This window comes from Rattus norvegicus, chromosome 1, assembly GCF_021556685.1.
Source record: "Rattus norvegicus strain SHRSP/BbbUtx chromosome 1, alternate assembly SHRSP_T2T, whole genome shotgun sequence".
In the NCBI taxonomy this organism is placed as follows: domain Eukaryota; kingdom Metazoa; phylum Chordata; class Mammalia; order Rodentia; family Muridae; genus Rattus; species Rattus norvegicus.
The window spans coordinates 223,203,131-223,225,052 of record NC_141534.1 but is presented as its reverse complement, the minus strand read 5'-3'; the positions used below and the strand labels follow the sequence as shown (position 1 = coordinate 223,225,052).

The window sequence follows — 21,922 nt, the reverse complement described above, 5'->3', positions numbered from 1 at the left end:
CTAGGAGAACCATGACCATAATGTTTAAAATGTACACCAAAGATAAAATTATTTTCCTCTAACCACCTTTTTTATTGGATATTTTAAAATTTAAATTTCAAATGTTATCCCCTTTCCCAAGTTCCAATTCATAAACTCCCTATTCAATTTCCCAGCATTCTTCTTCTATGAGGGTGTTTCCGATCCGCAACCTCAACTCCTTCCCGACCTGATATTATCCTACACTGGGGTTCTGGTTTGGCAGAACCAAGGACTTCACCTCCCATTGTTAACCAACAAGGCCATCCTCTGCTATATATGTAGCTGGAACCTTGGGTCTGTCCATGTGTATGCTTTGCGTAGTGGTTTAATCCCTGGGAGCTCTGGTTGGTTAGTATTGTTCTGATGGGGTTGCAAGTCTCTTCAACCCTTCCAAACCTTTCACTACCTACTCCAATGGGGACCCCATTCTCCGTTCAATAGCGGGATGCTAGCATTCACCTCTGTATTCATCATGCTCTATCTGAGCCTCTCAGGAGACAGCTATATCAGGCTCCTGTCATTATGCACTTCTTGGTATCAGCAATATTGTCTGGATATGGTGGCTGTTTGTTTATATGCTGCATCCCCAGGTGGTGCAGGGTCTGAATTGTCATGCCTTCACTCTCTGCTCCAAACTGTCTTCATATCTTCTCGCGTGAATATTTTTGATCCCTCTTTTTTTTCTTTTTTTTAAATTTATTTAATACTTAATAATAATTCTTTGGTTTCCAGGCAAACATCCCCCTCCCCCCTCCCCTTCCTTATGGGTGTTCCCTTCCCAACCCTCCCCCCATTGCCGCCCTCCCCGCAACAGTCTAGTTCACTGGGGGTTCAGCCTTAGCAGGACCCAGGGCTTCCCCTTCCACTGGTGCTCTTACTAGGATATTCATTGCTACCTATGAGGTCAGAGTCCAGGGTCAGTCCATGTATAGTCTTTAGGTAGTGGCTTAGTCCCTGGAAACTCTGGTTGCTTGGCATTGTTGTACATATGGGGTCTCGAGCCCCTTCAAGCTCTTCCAGTTCTTTCTCTGATTCCTTCAACGGGGGTCCTATTCTAAGTTCAGTGGTTTGCTGCTGGCATTCGCCTCTGTATTTGCTGTATTCTGGCTGTGTCTCTCAGGAGCGATCTACATCCGGCTCCTGTCGGGCTGCACTTCTTTGCTTCATCCATCTTGTCTAATTGGGTGGCTGAATTGGTGCATCTGCATTTTGGTTGTTCATCATATGGTCTGTGGATGGTATTTGGGGTTACTTGAGCTTTGGGGCTCATATCCATGTATCAGTGAGTGCATACAATGTGTGGGTTTTTTTTGTGGATGGGTTACCTCAGTCAGAATGATATTTTCTAGTTCCATCCATTTGCCTAGGAATTTCATGTGCTCATTGTTTTTGATAGCGGAGTAGTACTCCATTCTGAAGACATACCACATTTTCTGTATCCATTCCTCTGTTGAAGAACATCTGGGTTCTTTCCAGCTATGGGCTATTATAAATACAACTACTATGAACACAGTGTATCTGTTTCAATTTGCATTTCCCTACATATATGCTTCTCATCTATTTGATATTCCTCACCTGAGAATTCTTTCTTTAGCTCTGTACTCCATTTTAAATAGTGATATTTGATCTCTGGAGTCTAACTTCTTGAATTTTATATGTATATTGAATATTAGCCCTCTATCAGATATAGCATTTCCCCTATCTGTGGGTTGTCATTTTGTCCTAATCACAGTGTCCTTTGTCTTATAGAAGCCTTACAATTTTATGAGGTCCCATTTGTCGAATCTTGATCTTAGACCATAAGCCAGTGGTGTTCTGGGCATAAGCCCAGTGCATATGTGTTCAAGGCCAGTAAATATCTCCTAAAATCTTAATTTTATCTTCTGTCCCTAGTCTGTTTATCCCAGCAGATTTCTAAAAAAATAGATTGCTCTACCAACTTACCTGTCCCAGATTTTTCCTGACAATCTTCATCCTAGACAGCTGCAAAGGAGCTAGCCCCAAATGATCCAGCTTCACAAACTGTTACAATGTAATGTGCCTGTCCCAAACCAAAGTTGCTAGCTTGATATAACAGGAAAATGAGGATTAAGGGCCCAAACATTAAGAACAACATGAGAAACAATTCAGGTGACAGGGGAAAACAGGAAGCCCTTGGCCATCTAGAATTCCTTCAACATATATAGAACATATTCATGTCAGGTCACAGAGTAACACTTAAAATTGTTCCACATCCAGGTTTCTTCTAAATGGCAGAGAATGCATGAAAAACACCTGCTATATACAAGCTTGGAGAAGATGGTATTATATAAATGACCTATGAAATGGGACAGAGATTAGAATGGCCTAGATTTTGATGGGCCCTTTCCTTATCTAATTAACTGACTCTCACTCCTAAGAACATATTGCAAATAGTAATAAAATGTTTGTCTTTCTAACCATCTGTACTTGATATAGGCCAATGAAGCAGGCTCAGTTCCATGGATTCTAAGCATGTTTTACCTTATACTGTACATGTTCTCATTCTGAAGGCTCACAATTCCATTTCCTGTTCACCATTGCAAACAGCCCGGCTTTCTCTTTTGCTTGTCTCCTTTACCACCAACTAGGCATCTGCTAGTATTCACAACTTCCATGACATGCTGTTTATCTCTCATACAATAATAAAATTATATTCAAGATATTTTATAAGACCACAAAAATGACTTCCAGCAAGGAATGATGTCTCTCTGTCTCTGTCTCTTTGTCTCTCTGTCTCTGTTTCTATGTCTCTCTGTCTCTGTCTCTCTATCTCTCAGACACACACATACACAGTCTCTCTCTCTCCCTCTCTCTCTCTCTCTCTCTCTCTCTCTCTCTCTCTCTCTCTCTCTCTCTCTCTCTCTCATTATAGGACATCCTCTGAATCCCAGTATGGAGCTCAGAAACTCCAGTTTAGATAATATCCTTCTAATTGTATTTCACAGAACTGAAAAATGTAAGCTTATAACCATCTCCTTTTAGTAAGTACAGTTTGTCTTCATAATAAGAATATATTTAAAATTACCTGATTTCAGTACATAAAAGAGATTGAATCACTGTGATCTAATCATTCATAACAATCATACAAAACCCCAGCATTCTTTTAAGAGCTGTACTAGAATGTTTTATTACAAATGTAATATGTGACCCCTTAGGATCTTGTATTAGAAAAAGTAGGTTCTATAATATATCACTAAACAATCAATGCAGTAATTAAAATGGCATTAAAACAAGATGAGAATTGTCAGAAAGTGTGAGCATAGCCAGTATTCACGAAGATTCGTTGGAATTGTCCATTAACATCAAATACATACATAAATGATTATGCTCCATTGTGAAAATACTTTTCTATATTTTACTGATATTAAGATGAAATTTAATGAATCATTCACTAAAACAATTCATAGATATTCACAGTGGAATTGCCAAGAAAACCTAACAAACAAATCTCAGATCTATGATTCTAATACAATATTTTTCTATATAGTAAATATGAGAAATATGAAAACCAATTATGGAATTTAATTGCATATATATATATACATATATATATATATATATATATATATCATGTTTCATCCTACAACATTAAAAGCAAAATACTTCAGACTATTTTGCTACCTGCAACATTTTTGTGAATGCACTCTTAACCTCCTTGTTCCTCAGGCCATAGACCAGAGGGTTCAGCATAGGGATGATCATGGTGTAGAATACAGATGCAATTTTGTCTGTGTCCATGGAATGACTGGAGCTGGGCTGCATGTACATGAATATGATTGTCCCATAGAAAATGGATACTGCAGTGAAATGTGAGGCACAAGTGGATATAGCTTTTCGATATCCAGCACTTGATTTCATTTTAAAGATTGTGATAAAAATGAATATGTAGGATATCCAGATAACAGAGATAGCAACAAAGATATTGAAGCTCACTACATAAACAAGAACCAGCTCACTGACATGTCTATCAGAACAAGAGAGAACCATGACTGCTGGAACATCACAGAAGAAATGATGGACTATATTGGACCCACAGAAAGAAAGATTGAAAGTGTCTCCAATGTGGATGGAGGCATTCAGGAAACCACAGGCATAGGAAACTATTGAAAGACTTATACATACACTGGTAGTCATGGTAGAAGAATAATGTAGTGGCTTACAAACTGCTGCATAGCGATCATAAGCCATTGAGGCCAGCAGGTAATTTTCCACAGTAGCAAAGCCTGCAAAAAAGAACATCTGAGCAGCACAATCACTGTAGGAAATGACCTTGTCTTCAATTAAGAGCCCAGTCATGACTGTGGGTGTGACTGCTGAAGAGTAGCAAAAATCAACCAAGGACAGATTACATAGAAAAAAGTACATGGGTGTGTGGAGACGAGAGTCCAGGACAATCAGCAAGGTCATCCCCAGATTTCCCATCAGGGTGATAGTGTAAATGAAGAGAAATATCATGAAGAGGGGAAGCTGTAGGCCTGGATCATCAGTGAGTCCAATCAGGAGGAAGTGTGTCACTTCTGTCCTGTTGTCCAACAGTGTCATCTTTAAACCATTAAAATGTCCACAACCATTGAAAAAGAGAAGCATGATGATAAAGAACTTGAATCAAAATAGAAAACCATAAATGTGTACATGTGACTTGATTTAGCAAAATTCTGTAATTAGCAATTTTCTAGACTAGTTATTTCCCTAAATCAATAAGATTTAGTATAAGATGTAGTAATCTTATAGAGGGTTAGATATACTAGAATTTAAAGGTTATTTATAGATTGCCTACAGGATTTTAATATTTATAGTTCACAGTATTGGGAGTATTTAACAATCTGATAAAAGTGATATGTAGATGATTTCCCAATTCACTTCTGAACTCAGCAAAAGCTCACATTTGTAGATAGCAACTTGATATGTTGATTCCAAGTATTGTTCCAATGATAGTAGTATTTGCTGATTATTACTTTCATATAAATTATGAAGTACAAAAGTGGAATCATTTATTCATATTACTCATGTATAAAATATCACAGTTTGCCTTGGATTCATTACAATATGTGACACACACTGATTCCCAAATATCAGAGGTCACACTGAAGCGTAATTAAATTGAAATTGTAGCTTAAGATACAATTACATGTTCACCCTGGTAAATGCTCACCATAATTGGAGTTATAGAGTTATCTTTTTAATTCTTATTATGTGTCCTTGGTACAATATTTTGTTCTGGGACATAGAACTATTGAATGTAGTTATGCCTGAACTTGTTTTTATGGCTTGGCATTAAGCATACTTTTCACTTTTTAATCTATATTTTATTACATGCCAAATTTTTAGCATATGTTTTTAGGAACTCTGGGCTGTCTCACTCAAACTCTGAATGCCTCCTCCTCTTCCTGCATACAACTATCTGTACACCATTTTGAACATGCCAACTTTATTGTACTTAACTAAAAATCGAAAGGCATTCTCAATCACTGTGCTCCATCTCTCTGCTATCAGCAGGTGAGGTATTTGGTGCATTCCTGTACTTGTATTTCTCTCAAACACCAGTATAATTATCCTTACGCTTCCTTCTGAGGTTACCTCTAAAGCATTTCATTAGCGAAAATAGAAGCAGAACAAGGATTAATGCATCAATACATAAATAGGGCATTATTAGGATATTATTTTTGTTTTTTAAGCACTGAAGAAACTGAGTCTTTAAAAATTTATCAGACCTTCTAAATTTTATATTTATTTTGAAATAAAATTCAAGGTATTTTAAGCCTTGAATCTTCATAAAAATCCATCTATTTCAAAATATGTAAACGTAATGATCATCTTTGTGATTGTAGGGAAACTGTTAAAATGTATATGATTATCATGAAACTTACATAATTTTTTTTGAAATTTAAAATGGTTCATCTTTTTCTCCTAGCTTTCTGTATGTTTCTTCATTATAAATAACAGATGTACAAATAGGAAAAAGACAAAATATCACAGTGACTCAGAATGCTGTACCTTTTAGTCAATGCATATTATGTAAGAGAATATGTGAACTCTCAAAATGGAACTTTTTGTATTCATAACATAAACTCCCTCTAGATATTGTTTTAAGAATCTCTTTCTGTGATCCTTCTCAGATTTAACATAACTCACAGTGGGTGTTTTTACCCACCTCCTTTTCCATGATCTACAAGCCTCACTGCCAATGACTATATATATACACAGACATACATATCCAATTCTTTGTAATAAAATGTGACATGATGAGGTCACTTACAGAATGCTGGCTTTGCATTTCTTTCTCGGATAATGAACTATCACATTCATTTTCTCTGAGATGGAGAAAAACAGTAGAAAGGGCAGAAATCTGTATTGACTTCTGAACTTCTATTAATCTATTAATTCTTCCTCCTTAAAGTGAGGGCCATGTACTGACCTTAATTACAAAACAAAAATGAGAAGACTGCATATGTCATATAATTTATTTCTTATGACTTAAAGAGAAGACATATCTATATGTCACCAATTGACAGTCTCTCAATAAAGACTTTACCTTTGAGTGTTCTTCCTTAACCATGCAGGAAAACTAAAAGAAAATCTCTGTCAAGAGGTGGCCCTGAAGGTGACAACAGTAAATACCATCCAAATGTGTAGATGAAATTTTCTGAGAAATCATATCATGAATTTATTTATATAGGACACTTATGAATGAAGAACTAAAAAACATGTAGACTTCTGCTCCTCTGGAGATTTCTTTTATGGGAATACCTGGCACTTCTGTTTTCCAATCTAGGAAAAAATAATTAAAATGTGGGCACACATGTCTCCTTGGGAATCTCTAATTGAACTCAGGAGGCTATTTGTGACAATGTTATATGGAGGACTTAAGGTTGGGAGACAAGGGCAGAGGCCCTGTGAGAGGTTGGAGGGAGGTAGTAGGTAATGGGAGATGAAGATGTTCAACATACGAACATATATTATACCAGTATATAAAAATATGAAATAATAAATAAAACATGATTTAAAGGCTTAGGAAAGGCTGGATAGTCTACTTAAACACTTGTCTTCATATTAATTGCTGAGTCTTTAATACTGTTTCAGTTGAACAGTATAAAAGTATATATATTATATATATATGTGTGTGTATATATATGTAGACAGATAGATAGATAGATATAGATATAGATATACTTATGCCTACATACTGTGGTATAGATTTCTGAATAGAGTCTTTTATATATATTCTACATAATATCTACACCAATATAATTGAGATACTCTTCTATAAGTTGTAAAAATATGTTCATGGTCACGGATGAGGGTCCTTCAAATACAATGGTAAAATGAAGATATGTGAAATGGAGATCTAATTAAACTTCAGAGTTGGTCCCTGGTTCCACACACAAAAAAATGTTCTAATGTTCAATTAGCTTGAATAAAAATGTATGGAAAATCAATTCAAATATACATATTGTACATTGAAAATATATGAGTATTAAGTATCAGTTAAAGATCAAAATTTGGATTGCTAGAGAGATTGCATAGGTATTAAGAGCTCTTGAGCAGTTATTGCTCTGACAGAGTATCAGATTTGGTCCCCAGCAACATGTCAGGGAGATGACAATTGCCTAGAATACTAGTTCTAAGAAATGTGATGCCATTGGTTTCTACTGTCACACATACTGACATATTCACACACATCTTTGATCACTTGATCTTTGACAAAGGAGCTAAAACTATCCAGTGGAAAAAAGACAGCATTTTCAACAAATGGTACTGGTTCAACTGGAGGTCACCATGCCAGCATACAAAAGAATGAAAACACATCCATTTTTAGCACCGTTACAAAGATCAAGTCCAAGTGGGTCAAAAAATTACAGATAGAACCAGATACACTGAAACTAATAGAAAAGAAAGTGGGGAAGAACATCAAACTCATAGGCACAGAGGAAATCTTTCTGAACAAAACATTAGTGGCTTATTCTCTATGATCAAGAATCTACAAAAGCAACCTCATAAAATTACAGAGCTTCAGTAAGTCAAATGACATTGTAATAGGACAAAATGGCAACCAACAGACTGGGAAAATATATTTAGAGGTTTAGAGGGCTAATATCATATATATATATATATATATATATATATATATATATATATATATATCAAGAAGGTTGACTCCAGAAAACCAAATAAGCCTATTTAATGACCAAAAAGCACCTAAGAAAAGTTCAACATCCTCAGTCATCAGGGAAAAACAAATTGAAACAACACTGATATTCCACCTCACACCAGTCAGAATGGCTAAGGTCAAAAACTCAGATGACAGCAGATGCTGGAGAGGATGAGGAGAAAAAGAAACACTCCTCCATTGTTGGAGAGGTTACACGATGGTACAACAACTCTGGAAATCAGTCTGATGGTTACTAAGAAAATTGAACATAATGCAACCTGAGAACCCGTACATACCACTCCTTGGCATGCACCCAAAAGATCTTCTAACATGTAACAAGGACACATGCTCCACTATGTTCTTAGCAGCCTTATTTATAGTATCCAGAAGCTGGAAAGAACCCAGATGCTCTTCAAAAGAGGAATGAATACAGAAAATATAGTATTTTTACACAATGGGATACTACCTAGCTATTAAAAGCAATGACTTCTTCAATTTCTTTCTTCAGAGGCTTGGAGTTCTTATCATACAGATCTTCCACTTGCTTGGGTAAGTCACACCGAGCTATTTTATATTATTTGGGACTATTATGAAGGGTGTTGTTTCCCTAATTTTTTTCTTAGCTTGTTTCTCTTTTATATAGAGGAAGGCTACTGATTTATTTGAGTTAATTTTATACCCAGCTTCTTTGCTGAAGGTGTTTATCAGGTTTAGTAGTTCCCTGGTGGAACTTTTGGGATCACTTAAATATACTATCATATCATTGGCAAATAATGATATTTTGACTTCTTCTTTTCCAATCTGTATCCCTTTGATCTCCTTTTGTTGTCTGATTGCTCTGGCTAGAACCTCAAGAACTATACTGAATAAATAGTGAGAGAGTGGGCAGTCTTGTCTAGTCCCTGATTTTAGTGAGATGGCTTCAAGTTTCTCTCCATTTAGTTTAATGTTAGCTACTGGCTTGCTGTATATGGCTTTTACTATTTCTAGGTATGGGCCTTGGGTTCCTATTCTTTCCAGGACTTTTATCATGGAAGGGTGTTGAATTTTGTCAAATGCTTTCTCAGAATCTAATGAAATGACCATGTGGTTTTGTTCTTTAAGTTTGTTTATATAATGGATTGCGTTGATGGTTTTCTGCATATTAAACCATCCCTGCATGCCTGGGATGAAGCCTACTTGATCATGGTGGATGATAGTTTGATGTGCTCTTGCATTCAGTTGGCCAGAATTTCATTGAGTATTTTTGCGCCGATATTCAGAAGGGAAATTGGTCTGAAGTTCTCTTTTTTGGTGGGTCTTTGTGTGGTTTAGGTATACGAGTAATTGTGGCTTCATAGAAGGAATTTGGAAGCGCTCCATCTGTTTCATTTTTGTGGAATTGTTTGAATAGTATTGGTATGAGGTCTTCTATAAAGTTCTCATACAATTCTGCACTGAACTCATCTGGACCTGGGTTCTTTTTGGTTGGGAGACCTTTCATGACTGCGTCTATTTCTTTAGGAGTTATGGGGTTGTTTAAATGGTTTATCTGTTCCTGATTTAACTTCAGTACCTGGTATCTGTCTAGGAAATTGTCCATTTCCTGCAGATTTTCAAGTTTTGTTGAATATAGGTTTTTGTAGTAAGATCTGATGATTTTTTGAATTTCTTCTGATTCTGTAGTTATGTCTCCCTTTTCATTTCTGATTTTGTTAATTTGGACACACTCTCAGGGTCCTCTTGTTAATTTGGCTAAGGGTTTATCTATCTTGTTGATTTTCTCAAAGAACCAACTTTTGGTTCTGGTGATTCTTTCTATGGTCCTTTTTATTTCTACTTGGTTGATTTCAGCTCTGAGTTTGATTATCCCCTGCCTTCTACTCCTCCTGGGTGTATTTGCTTCTTTTTGTTCTAGAAATTTTAGGTGTGGTGTCAAGTTGCTGATATATGCTCTCTCCTGTTTCTTTCTGCAGGCATTCAGAGCTACGAGTTTTCCTCTTAGCACAGCTTTCGTTGTGTTCCATAAGTTTGGGTATGTTGTACCTTCATTTTCATTAAATTCTAAGAAGTTTTTAATTTCTTTCTTTATTTCTTCCTTGACCAGGTTATCATTGAGGAGAGGATTGTTCAACTTCCATGTATATGTGGGCGTTCTTCCTTTATTGTTGTTGAAGAACAGCTTTAGCCCGTGGTGGTCTGATAGAACACCTGGGATTATTTCTATCTTTCTGTATCTGTTTTATGACCAATTATATGGTCAATTTTGGAGAAAGTACCATGAGGTGGTGAGAAGAAGGTATATCCTTTCATTTTAGGATAGAATGTTCTAGAAATATCTGTTAAGTCCATTTGATTCATGACTTCTTTTAGTCTGTCTATGTATATGTTTAATTTCTGTTTCCATGATCTGTCCATTGATGAGAGTAGGGTGTTGAAATCTCCTACTATTATTGTGTGAAGTGCAATGTGTGCTTTGAGCTTTAGTAAGGTTTCTTTTATGTATGTAGGTGCCCTTGTATTTGGAGCATAGATATTTAGGATTGAGAGTTCATCTTGGTGGATTTTTCCTTTGATGAATAGGAAGTGTCCTTCCTTATCTTTTTTGATGACTTTTAGTTGAATATCGATTTTATTCGATATTAGAATGGCTACTCCAACTTGCTTCTTCAGATGGTTTGTTGGAAAATTGTTTTCCAGGCTTTCACTCTAAGGCGGTAACTTGAGGATGAGTTTTGGGGAGAGGTTGGTAATGGGGGGAGGATGGGGAAGGGAATACCCATAGAGAAGGGGAGGGTCAGGAGTTAGGGTGATGTTGGCCTAGAAACTGGGAAGGGGAATAACAATCGAATTGTAAATACGAAATACTCAAGTTAATTATGAGAAAAAAACTAATACAAAAGTGACTAATGCATTCATGTATTCCTCAAGGAAAAAAAAAAGCAATGACTTCAGGAAATTCTCAGGCAAATGGATCCAACTAGAAAATATCATCTTGAGTGAGGTAATGCAATCACAAAAGAACACACTTGGGATGATGCATTCACTGCTAAGTGTTTATTAGCCCAAAAGCTTGGCATACCCAAGATATAATTTACAGACCACATGAAGTTCAAGAAGAAGGAAGACCAAAGTGTGGATACTTCAGTACCTTTTAGAATGGTGATCAAATGCTCACAGGAGGAAATATGGAGTCAAAATTTAGAGCAGAGATTAAAAGAAAGGTTATCCAGAGACTGCCCCACCTGAAGTTTCATCCCATATACATTCACTAAACCCAGACACTATTGCAGGTGCCAAGAAGTGCATATTGACAGGAGCCTGATGTCACTGTCTCCTGAGAGGTACTGCCAGAGCCTGACAAATACAAAGGCAGATGCTTGCATCCAACCACTGGAATGAGAACATGGTCTTCAATGGACGAGCTAGAGAAAGGGCTTAAGGAGCTGAAGGAGTTGGCAACCCCAAAGGAAAAACAAGAAGATCAACCAATGAACCACCTCATAGCTCCCAGGGACTAAACAGTCAACCAAAGAGTACACAAGTAGCAGAGGATGGCCTCATCAGGCATCAATGTGAGGAGAGGCGCTTGGTCCTGTGAAGGCTGATGCCCAGTGTAGGGAAATGCTAAGGCGAGGAAGCAGGAGAGAGTAGGTGTGTTATGTGTGAGAGCACTCTCACAGAAGCAGGTATAGGGGGAAGGTATATGGGGGTTTTGGAGGGAAAACCAGCAATTGGATAACATTTGAAGTATAAATACCGAAAATATTCAATAAAAGAAAAGGAAAAAATAGAGGAAATTGAAAGGAAAAACCAATAACCTAACTTGTTAGCAACTTTATTTGGGACTTCAAAGTCCCTAAAATCAAAGAAATAAATGTATGTTGTCTACATGTGTAGTACTGGAAATACTTGTCATTCGACATCTCAACCATTATACTATGAGTGATAATTTTGAAATTTTTACTCGAGTCAGAAAACATAACATAACTGGCTACTTCTGATATTCTGTGTGGGGGTGTAGAATGAGGTCAGGCATTTGATTACCATTTTAACATCCGGAAAAATGACATGAATATTTTGAAGTTAGTCTGGAAAAATTATGTAAATCTTCTGGCAATGGTGCTGAGGTTGCTGAATTCATTCCAATTCTCCAAGTGGATGATATGAAAACCAAAGTTATCCATGAGTTATCACAGGGGGTTTTGATTAAACTTCCATTTGAACATTCTAGGTTACTTAGAGAAATTGGCCTCCATAATGGAATAGCCATCATACAGTCATTCAGAACTCAGATTAACACATTATGCTGATCTCTCTGAACAAAAGGAATCTCTTTAACAGTTCATCTTATTGTTGATTGTACTATAAAGCTCCTCTTGAACTCTGCTTGTGGGTTTTTGACTACACTGGACCATGAGTTTTCATGTGTATTTACTGAGGTCCAATCCTCCAAATTAGGACTTGGTAATCTCCAAAATTTAGTAGTATCTATTATTTAAATAAAATATTTTAAATGTTATAATTGTGTTTCTTTGAAATACAAATGTTTTTTAAATGTTTATATTCTATACTGAAATTCATTTTTAGGGTTTGAAACTTCCATACATTTGTCCAGTGAAATTTAGTCATACATACTTCCACACCTCCCTCCAACATTGCCAAGAATTACCCAGTATGTTTTCCTTCCTAATTCATATAATTTGCTATTCAATATTGTAATCAAAATCTAATTACAATACTTTAGTTTCACCCTCCAACTGCTCACATAGCACATCTCACTTTTTCAAATTGATGGTATTCTTTTTCTTATCACCACCACCACCATTATTACCTTTGTTGTTGTTGTTGCTACTGCTGTTGCATATATGTTCATAAAACTGTCTGTATCCATTTAATGTGTCTTTTGCTTAAGAAACTTTAGGTCAGAGCACATGACATTGAATAATCAATAAAAGCCTCATCCTCCAAAAAAGTTATTTCTCCCTCTCAGTCCTAGTTGCCTATGCTTCTTGGTCTGTAGATAAGATTGTTATGCTTTCTACTCATATGTTTATAGTTGTATAATTATTGACTGGGATAAAAACCTACCAACAGACATCTTCTAAAAAAAGTAGGGGTTGTTACAGATGTCCCACTAAGGGATGAACACCACATAGTCACTTCCCAATTCTTAGTCCAGGTGGTATCCTCTCTAATATCCTCTGCTCCATAAAATAATCATCTTTGATAAGTCGAGCCGCACAAATCTATGTATGTAAGGGTTTTAAGTAATAGTATTGTCTTTTTACTTTTTCTGAAACACACATTATATATAATGTATATAGTTTATTAATTAATTTTAAGAATATACTTATGTGATGTGAAACTTACCACTTAATAAAAGATCAATCCTTCATAAAATTTACTTGAAGTTTGATGTTCTGCTGGATAAATTGAATGCCAGGAATTAAGTAGGCATAAGATGAGAAATGGAAACTAATTAGTATATATGAAGTAGCATTTCAGTAGAGCAAAAAATTTTCAGTGTTTATTAAATAATCTGGGCGTGCCTCCACAAGGCAATAATTATGTGTAATTCATTGTCATGATGGATGATTTTTTTAATTTTTTTTACTAGATATATTTCTTTGCCTGCATTTCAAATGTTATTCCCCTTCCCACTTTCCTGTCCAAAAGCCCCCATTCCCTCCCTTCGCCCTCCCCCATACAGGTATTCCACTTATACATCCCCCTTACTGCCCCTCCATATTCCCCTGCACTGGGGGTCCGAACTTGGCAGGACCAAGGGCTTCCCCTTCCCCTGGTACCCCAACAAGGCTATTCTCTACTACATATGCAATTGAAGCCCTGGGTCAGTCCATATATAGTCTTTTGGAAGTGATTTAGTCCCTGGAAGGTCTGGTTGGTTGGCATTGTTGTTTTTATTGAGTTGGGAACTTCTTCAATTCTTTCAATACTTCCTCTAATTTCCCCCAAAGGAGCACTAGTCTCAGTTTGGTGGTTTGCTGCAGGCATTGACCTCTGTATTGGACATGCTCTGGATGTGGCTCTCAAGAGAGATCTATATCCAGTCCCTTTCAGCATGCATTTTTTAGCTTCATCAATCTTATCTAGTTTTGGTGGATATATATATATATATATATATATATATATATATATATATATATATATATATATATATGTGTGTGTGTGTGTGTGTGTGTGTGTGTGTGTGTGTATGTATGTATGTATGTATATTCATATGACACAAGTTGGGCAGGCTCTGAATGGCCATTCCTTCAGTCACTGCTCTAAACTTTACTTCCATATTCCCTCCTATGTATATTACCCCCCTTTAAAGAAGGAGTGGGAGCATCCAAATTTGGTCATCCTTCTTCTTGAGCTTACCGTGGTCTGTGGATTGCATCTTGGACAATTTGGGCTTTTTGGCTGAAATCCACTTATGAGTGAGGGAATACCAAGTGTGTTTTCCTTTGATTGAGTAACCTCACTCAGGATGATATTTTCTACTTCATTCCATTTGGCTATGCATTTCATGAAGTCATTGTTTTTGATAGCTGAGTAGTACTCCACTGTGTATATGTACCACACATTATGAATCCATTCCTCTCTTGAAGGGCATCTGGGTTCTTTACAGCTTCTGGAAATAAGGATGCTATGAACATAGTGGGGCAAGTGTCTTTGTTGTATGTTGGAGCATCTTTTGGATATATGCTCAAGAGTGGTATAGTTGGGTACTTAGATAGTACTATGTCCAATTTTCTGAGGAAACTCAAGACTGATTTCCAGAGTGGTTGTAACAGTTTGCAATCCCATCAACAATGGAGGAGTGTTCCTCTTTCTCCACATCCTCACCAGCATCTCTTGTCACCCGAGATTTTTATCTTAGCCATTCTGACTGGTAGAGGTGGAATCTCAGGGTTGTTTTGATTTTCATTTCCCTGATGACTAAGGATGCTGATCATTTCTTTATTCTCTTTTTGGCCATTCAATAATGCTCAACTCGGAGTGTTTTGTTTAGCTCTGTACCACTTTTTAAAATCGGGTAATTTGACTCTGGAGAGTCTAACTTCTTGAGTTCTTTGAATATTTTGGATATTAGCCCTCTATCAGATGTAGGATTGGTTAAGATCTTTTGCAAATCTATTGGTTGCCATTTTGTCCTAATGACAGTGCCTTTTGCTTTACAAAAGCTTTGTAGTTTTACGAGGTCCCATTTGTTGATTCTTGATCTTAGAGTTTGAGCCATTGGCGTTTTGTTCCGGAAATTTTCCCTAGTGCCCATTTGTTTAAGACTTTTCCACACTTCTTCTTCTATTAGTTTGAGTGTATCTGGTTTGATGTGGAGGTCCTTGATTCACTTGGACTCAAGTGACTATAGATTAAGTGACTATAGGTGTGTGGTTTGATTTCTGCTCTTCAATTCTGTTCCACTGATCTATCTGCCTATCTCTATACCAATACCATACAGTTTATGCAGAAGAAATTTTATTCATTCATGAAATGCTTACTAAAATGTTACTACATAAAATGAGATATATGGAATCAAACAGAAGAGAAATTGGGAAGGAGCCATGAACTCAGTGGCACAGTCAGAAATTTCCTAAACAGACCTCCAAAGACTAACACTTTAAGATCAAGAATTGATAAATGGGACCTCATGAAACTGGAAAGCTTCTGTAACACAGAGGACATAGTCAATAAGACATATTAGCACCCTACAGATAGGGAAAAAATCTTCACTAAGCCCACATCTGATAAAGACTAATATCCAAAACATGTAAAGAACTCATAGTCGAGGTATCTTGAATGACTGAGAAGCACCTAAAGAAATGTTCAAAGTCCTTAGTGATCAGAGATATGCAAACAAAAATGACCCCGAGATCCCACCTTCCACCAGTCAGAATGGCTAAGACGAAAACCTCAGGTGACAACACATTTTGGCAAGCATGTGGAGAAATAGGAACACTCCTCCATGAATGGTGGGATTGCAAACTGTTGCAACCGCTCTGTGAAATCAATTTGGAGGTTCCTCAAAAAATTTAGAAATAGACCTACCTAAAGACTGAGAAATACCACTCTTGGGACTCAAAGATGCCCCCCACCCCGTCCCACAAAGGCACATGTTCCATTATGTTCATAGCAACTTTATTTGTGATAGCAAGAAGCTGGAAACAAGTCCAATGTCTCACAACAGAAGAATGGATACAGAAAATGTGGTTCATTTACACAATTGTTTACCACTCTGCTATTAAGAATAAGGATATCTTGAGTTTGGCAAGCAAATAGAAGGAACTGGAAAGTGACATCCTGAGTGAGGTTAACTCAGACCCAAAAGGCCATACACAGTATGTTATCAATGATAAGTGGTTATTAACCCCACAAAAAACCCCCACAAAAATAGTACAGAATATCCAAGATACAGTCCACTGTATCCAGGATACAGTCTAAAAGTTGATCAAGCTGAAGAGCCCCAGTGTGCACAGCTCAGTTCCACTTGGGAGGAAGAAGAAAGCAACCACAATATGGGAGGGAAGGCAGAAAGGGGTGAAGGAATGGAGATTGGCAGACAGGGGAACCTGATCTGGTATTAGGTGGAGGAAAAGGACTGAAGCCCTGAGGGCCGGCAGAAAGGGTGAAAACAGGCAACCTCTGGAGAAAGGAGATTGGGAGGACGCTCTAGAATATACCAGACACCCAGGATGTGAAAGACTCTCATGATTCAAAGTGGCATAAGACCCTAGATGAACAGCCATACACTGAGTTAGCCCTACAGTCCTACAGGGAACATATTGAATCCTCCTCCAGCAGAAAGACAAGGCATCAAGTGATGGATGGGGTTGCTATCCCATAGCCGAAGCTCTGACCCATAATTCTTGCTGTCTGGAAGAAATGCAGGAAAAAAAGGTCCAGCAACAGACCCAAAGTGTGATCCAGTTCAAGGGGAGGCCCCAAGACCTGATACCATTACTGAATCTATGGGGCATTCACAAAAAGGGACCTACCATGACTGCTGTCCAAAAGACCCATCAAGCAGCTGAAAGAGTCAGATGTAGATATGTGCATGCAACCAGTGAACAGAAGCTGCTGACTCCTTTCGTTGAATTAAAGAAAAGATGGAGGAAGCTAAGGAGGAGGGTATCCCTGTAGGGGGACCAGCAGTGTCAATTAACCTGGATTCTCAAGATCTCTCAGACCCTGGATCACCAACTAGGAAGCATACCCCGTCTGAGATGAGGCCTCCAACATATATACAGCAGAGGAATTCTGCATTCATTCAGAGAAGATGCACCTAATCCTCAAGAGATGGAGACCCTAGGAAGTTGAGAGATTTGGTGTGGTGGGTGCTATAGGGACATCCTTCTGGATACAGAGAAACGAGTGTGGGTGAAGGGGTATAGGATGTGGAAGTTTTGGGGAGAAGACCTGGAGGGGAATAGATCTGGAATGAAAAAAAATTAATTAATTAATTAGTTTAATTAAAAAGAACAAAGACGAAAAATAAATAAAAAGTTACTACTACAGAGACATCTGATAAAATGTTAACTATCATTAACTTTATCAGTATATGTTAATTATACATAAGTTTCCTTATAACAACTTTATGCAAATCAAATTGTATTTATAAGCTTTTGTCTAATTTATTTCTATCACCATCTGGTGTGTGTGTGTGTGTGTGTGTGTGTGTGTGTGTGCACGTTTCTGTGTGCACATGCGTGTGCATGCAGGTAAGTGTGTGTATGGTCATGTGTGTGTACAAGTAGAAATATATTTGAATGATATATTTGAAGAAAATAATTTCTTCTCCCATGAAATTTGTATTCCACATTTGAAAGATGGACAACATCAAAAATGTGCATAGTCAGTGAACAGTGACAAAACTAACTAGAATAATATAGGATGGCAGTTTATGCAATGAGTTCAGCATAACCCTTTTATGAAGGTTGGAAGAAGGGTCCTATGACAGAGGAACAAAGTGCAGAGATACTGAAGCAAGATAATAATTGTAGCCCTAAGAAAAAGCAATGATATACCTGGAAATAAGGCAGAAAAGAATGCAACTCATCTAATGTAGGAAATGAATGACTCTTTCAGACATGAGAGTATGCATTACTACTTTGATATAAATAATCTAAAATATTTAGTAATAGATGAAAATATTAACTTCCAAACTATTACATTTCTGGCTATTCTGACAAATTATCCTTCTGAAAATTATAATAAAAAGATATGTTTAAGCACAAATGTCAGATGAGAGATGTCAGTCAATGTAGGACATATTTCAGTAAAAGATACAAAAGAAGACACTCTGTTATTTAATAATGCATATTTTGATACTGGACTCCTAGAATGTCTGTAAAATAAATAAATAATATACAACTTTTCCATCATCATATTCAAATTTGAAATTAAATTATTGACTATGAAAACTGATAGATATTTTCTGGGCTCTCTATTGAAACATAAATGCAAAAATAGAATATGTGTTCACACATATATTTTTGAAGCATATATATATTATGGGTTTGGTTTTATGTGATAGTGGTGTATAGAAAACTCCCAATATATTGGCCAAAGTCTAGGGAGTATATTCAGTCTGAATTTGGCATCCTAAGCAAGGGAGGGAATGAACTGACTAATGACAATCTTGAAGCTCAAATAGAAATTCTCACATCAAAGAATGAGAGAAGACATATGCCATAGTTAAAGGAGGAAAGGAAGGGAAAGAAAACAGAGAGTTGGAAGAGTGAAAGAAAAGAGGAGGAAGGAAGCATGGAGAGAGTGCGAGACAGGAGAGAGAGAGAGAGAGAGAGAGAGAGAGAGAGAGAGAGAGAGAGAGAGAGAGAGAGAGAGAGAGAGAGAGAGAAAGAGAGGAAAGAGAGAGATTCAGCCACACACAGAGAGTGTGAGGAAGAACTAGAACTTTCACTGATTTCTGTTCTCTTCGGTAAAGCCAAATTGGATGTGAAATTGGCCACAAATATTGAGGGCAAATCATTATAAATCCTCTGCTGTGAGTAGAAGATATTTTTGAGAACCAGTTTTAGACATAAATAACCACATGTCTTATGAATTACCTGGATTTATCGGAGTCAATTCAAATCAGTAGATAACAATAACCTCCAGAGAAGCCATGTTTCATTTAACTCTGAAAAATTTTCTGACATCCTCAAGTGTCATTCACTGTAGAATGCCCATGTGCACATCTTCTCTTTAAAAGACTCTGTCTACACTTATGTACTCTGTATTAATATCTTATTGCCAAATGCCAGAAAAAATAAGTGAATTAATAAATATCCTGATTGAAAATTTATGTAAGCAACTCCTGAGTATTTTAGGCATTCTCATTCAGATAAGTATTTCTGGACATAACATTTTCTGTTTCTTGGTTTCTGTAAAACAATGTTTTCTATAACTTGTACAAAAGGTGGATTTTAAACATAACCCAATAACTAGACAATATCACAAATAATGAATCCAAGTATCATGGGTCTCTGAAGTGAGAAATCAGTCATAAAAATCATGTTGGCTCTAAAATGATCTTTTTGAATGCACTCTTAACCTCTTTATTCCTCAGGCTATAGACCAGAGGGTTCAGCATGGGGATGACCATGGTATAGAACACTGAGGCAATTTTATCTGTGTCCATGGAGTGACTGGAGCTCGGCTGTACATACATAAAAATACTAGTTCCATAGAAAATGGAGACGGCAGTGAAGTGGGAGGCACAGGTGGATATAGCCTTGTGGTGGCCTTCAGCTGATGGCATCTTTAGGATGGTGACAAAAATGAACATGTAAGATATCCAAATAACTATAAAGGCAAAAAATATGTGGAAGCTTACTATGTAGACAAGAACCAACTCACTGGCATGTCTGTCAGAACAAGAGAGAACCATGACTGCTGGAATATCACAGAAAAAGTGATGAACAACATTAGACTCACAGAAATAGAGCTGGAACGTATCTCCAATGTGGATGGAGGCATTCAGGAAACCAGTGACATAAGAGCCAATGATCAGCCATGTACACATACTTGTAGTCATGGTGGTGGTATAATGTAGTGGTTTACACACTGCTGCATAGCGATCATAGGCCATTGAAGCCAACAGATAATTCTCCACAGTAATAAATGCTGCAAAAAAGAACATCTGAGCAGCACAGTCATTGTAGGAAATGACCTTGTCTCCTACAAGAAAACCAGATATGACTTTTGGAGTGACTGCTGAAGAGTAACAAAAGTCTACCAGAGATAAGTTACCTAGAAAAAAGTACATGGGCGTGTGGAGCCGTGAGTCCATGAGAATCAACAGGATCATCCCCAGGTTTCCCACCAGAGTGATTGTGTAAATGAAAAGAAATGTAATGAAGAGTGGGATCTGTAGGTGTGGGTCATCAGTGAGTCCCAGAAGGAGGAACTCTGTCACTTCTGTCCTATTCTCCATGTTGAACAATCTATACAGCACTAAAAAATTAAAAAGTACAGTCTGATAAGGAAATGAAATTGTAATTCAAAGGTATGAAGGTGGTATTATTCTATGACTATAGTTAAAATTATATCAAGATTTTTCAAAATATAAGTAAACTTGAAAACAGAGGACAATGTATTAGCACAGCACCATATGTGAATGATATACCAAAATTTAACGTTTTATGAATTTGAAAACAGACATATGAACAATGTAATAATTTGATAAAAATGATTAGTGTAGCTGAACCTATTTGATAGCCCATTTCTCCTAATTGCAGTTAAACCTCACATTTCAATATGCTTACCTGTCAAAAATTGCAATGGATTTTTTTTAAGATCGTGGGTAACATTTTATTGGCTTTTATGACCTACAGGGAATAAAGGGCTTATTTTTTTCTTCCATTTTTATTAAACTGGTTATTTTTTATTTACATTTCAAATGTTATTTCCTTTCCCAGTTTCCTGTCCATCAGCCCCCTAACTCCTCTCCCTCCCCTTTGATGTAGGTTTTCCCCTCCCCATCCACCACCCATTACTGCTTATTGTACCCTCATAAAACACATTCACTAATGATTCTTTTTACATTCATATATATTAATCAACACAAGAAAGAGTGCAATTCATTAATACTGGCATGATTCTTAGTTGCAATCTTGTTTATATAATTATATGTAAGTTAAACTCAAGCTGAATAATTCTTATGTAGGTTTAAAGTAGATTTAAGTTAAATCAAATTTAAACATTAGACTTAATTCCAGCATTTAGCAAATAACTTGGTGATCAGGTCAACATGACATTCACAATAATTTTAATGTCATATGGACATGTCACCTAATAAATATAATCCTGAAGAATTACATGAGTCCTCTTTTAATAACAATTTATGATTCTTATTTGATTTCTGACTTTTTCTAAATTAGTTCATTTTATTACTTATGCATTCATACATATGATTTGTGATTATAAACTGAGGTTAAAGATGAATTTAAATACTGAATGATATCACATTTTAATACATAACTAAATACGAAGTTATCTCATAGATTATGAGAGTAATTTAAGCAGCAGAGGCAAATTTAATTGATATATATCCTGAGGTATATGCAGCACGGAATTCAGGTCTTTATAGCAGATATCTGACATTTATCTCTCAACATCATATTTCCATCTGAAATTTGAAGATTATAAATGAGACTTACTTTTAGTTAGCTCTGTGAGAATAAAATAGTATATAATACAATGTTGACATTTGAGTGTTTGCTACAGATGACTAAAACT

The 21,922-nt window shown here is 36.6% G+C and overlaps 2 protein-coding genes across 2 annotated transcripts; both read right to left on the bottom strand.

The window, feature by feature from the left end:
- Positions 1-3,651: 3,651 nt before the first annotated feature.
- Or5b114 (olfactory receptor family 5 subfamily B member 114) lies at positions 3,652-4,584 on the bottom strand. The gene has a single exon (XM_087610541.1). The coding sequence runs from the start codon at positions 4,582-4,584 to the stop codon at positions 3,652-3,654; it is 933 nt and encodes a 310-aa protein (XP_087466667.1).
- Positions 4,585-19,694: 15,110 nt separating this feature from the next.
- Or5b113 (olfactory receptor family 5 subfamily B member 113) lies at positions 19,695-20,621 on the bottom strand. The gene has a single exon (NM_001409149.1). The coding sequence runs from the start codon at positions 20,616-20,618 to the stop codon at positions 19,695-19,697; it is 924 nt and encodes a 307-aa protein (NP_001396078.1). The 5' UTR covers positions 20,619-20,621.
- Between the last annotated feature and the right edge of the window lie 1,301 nt (positions 20,622-21,922).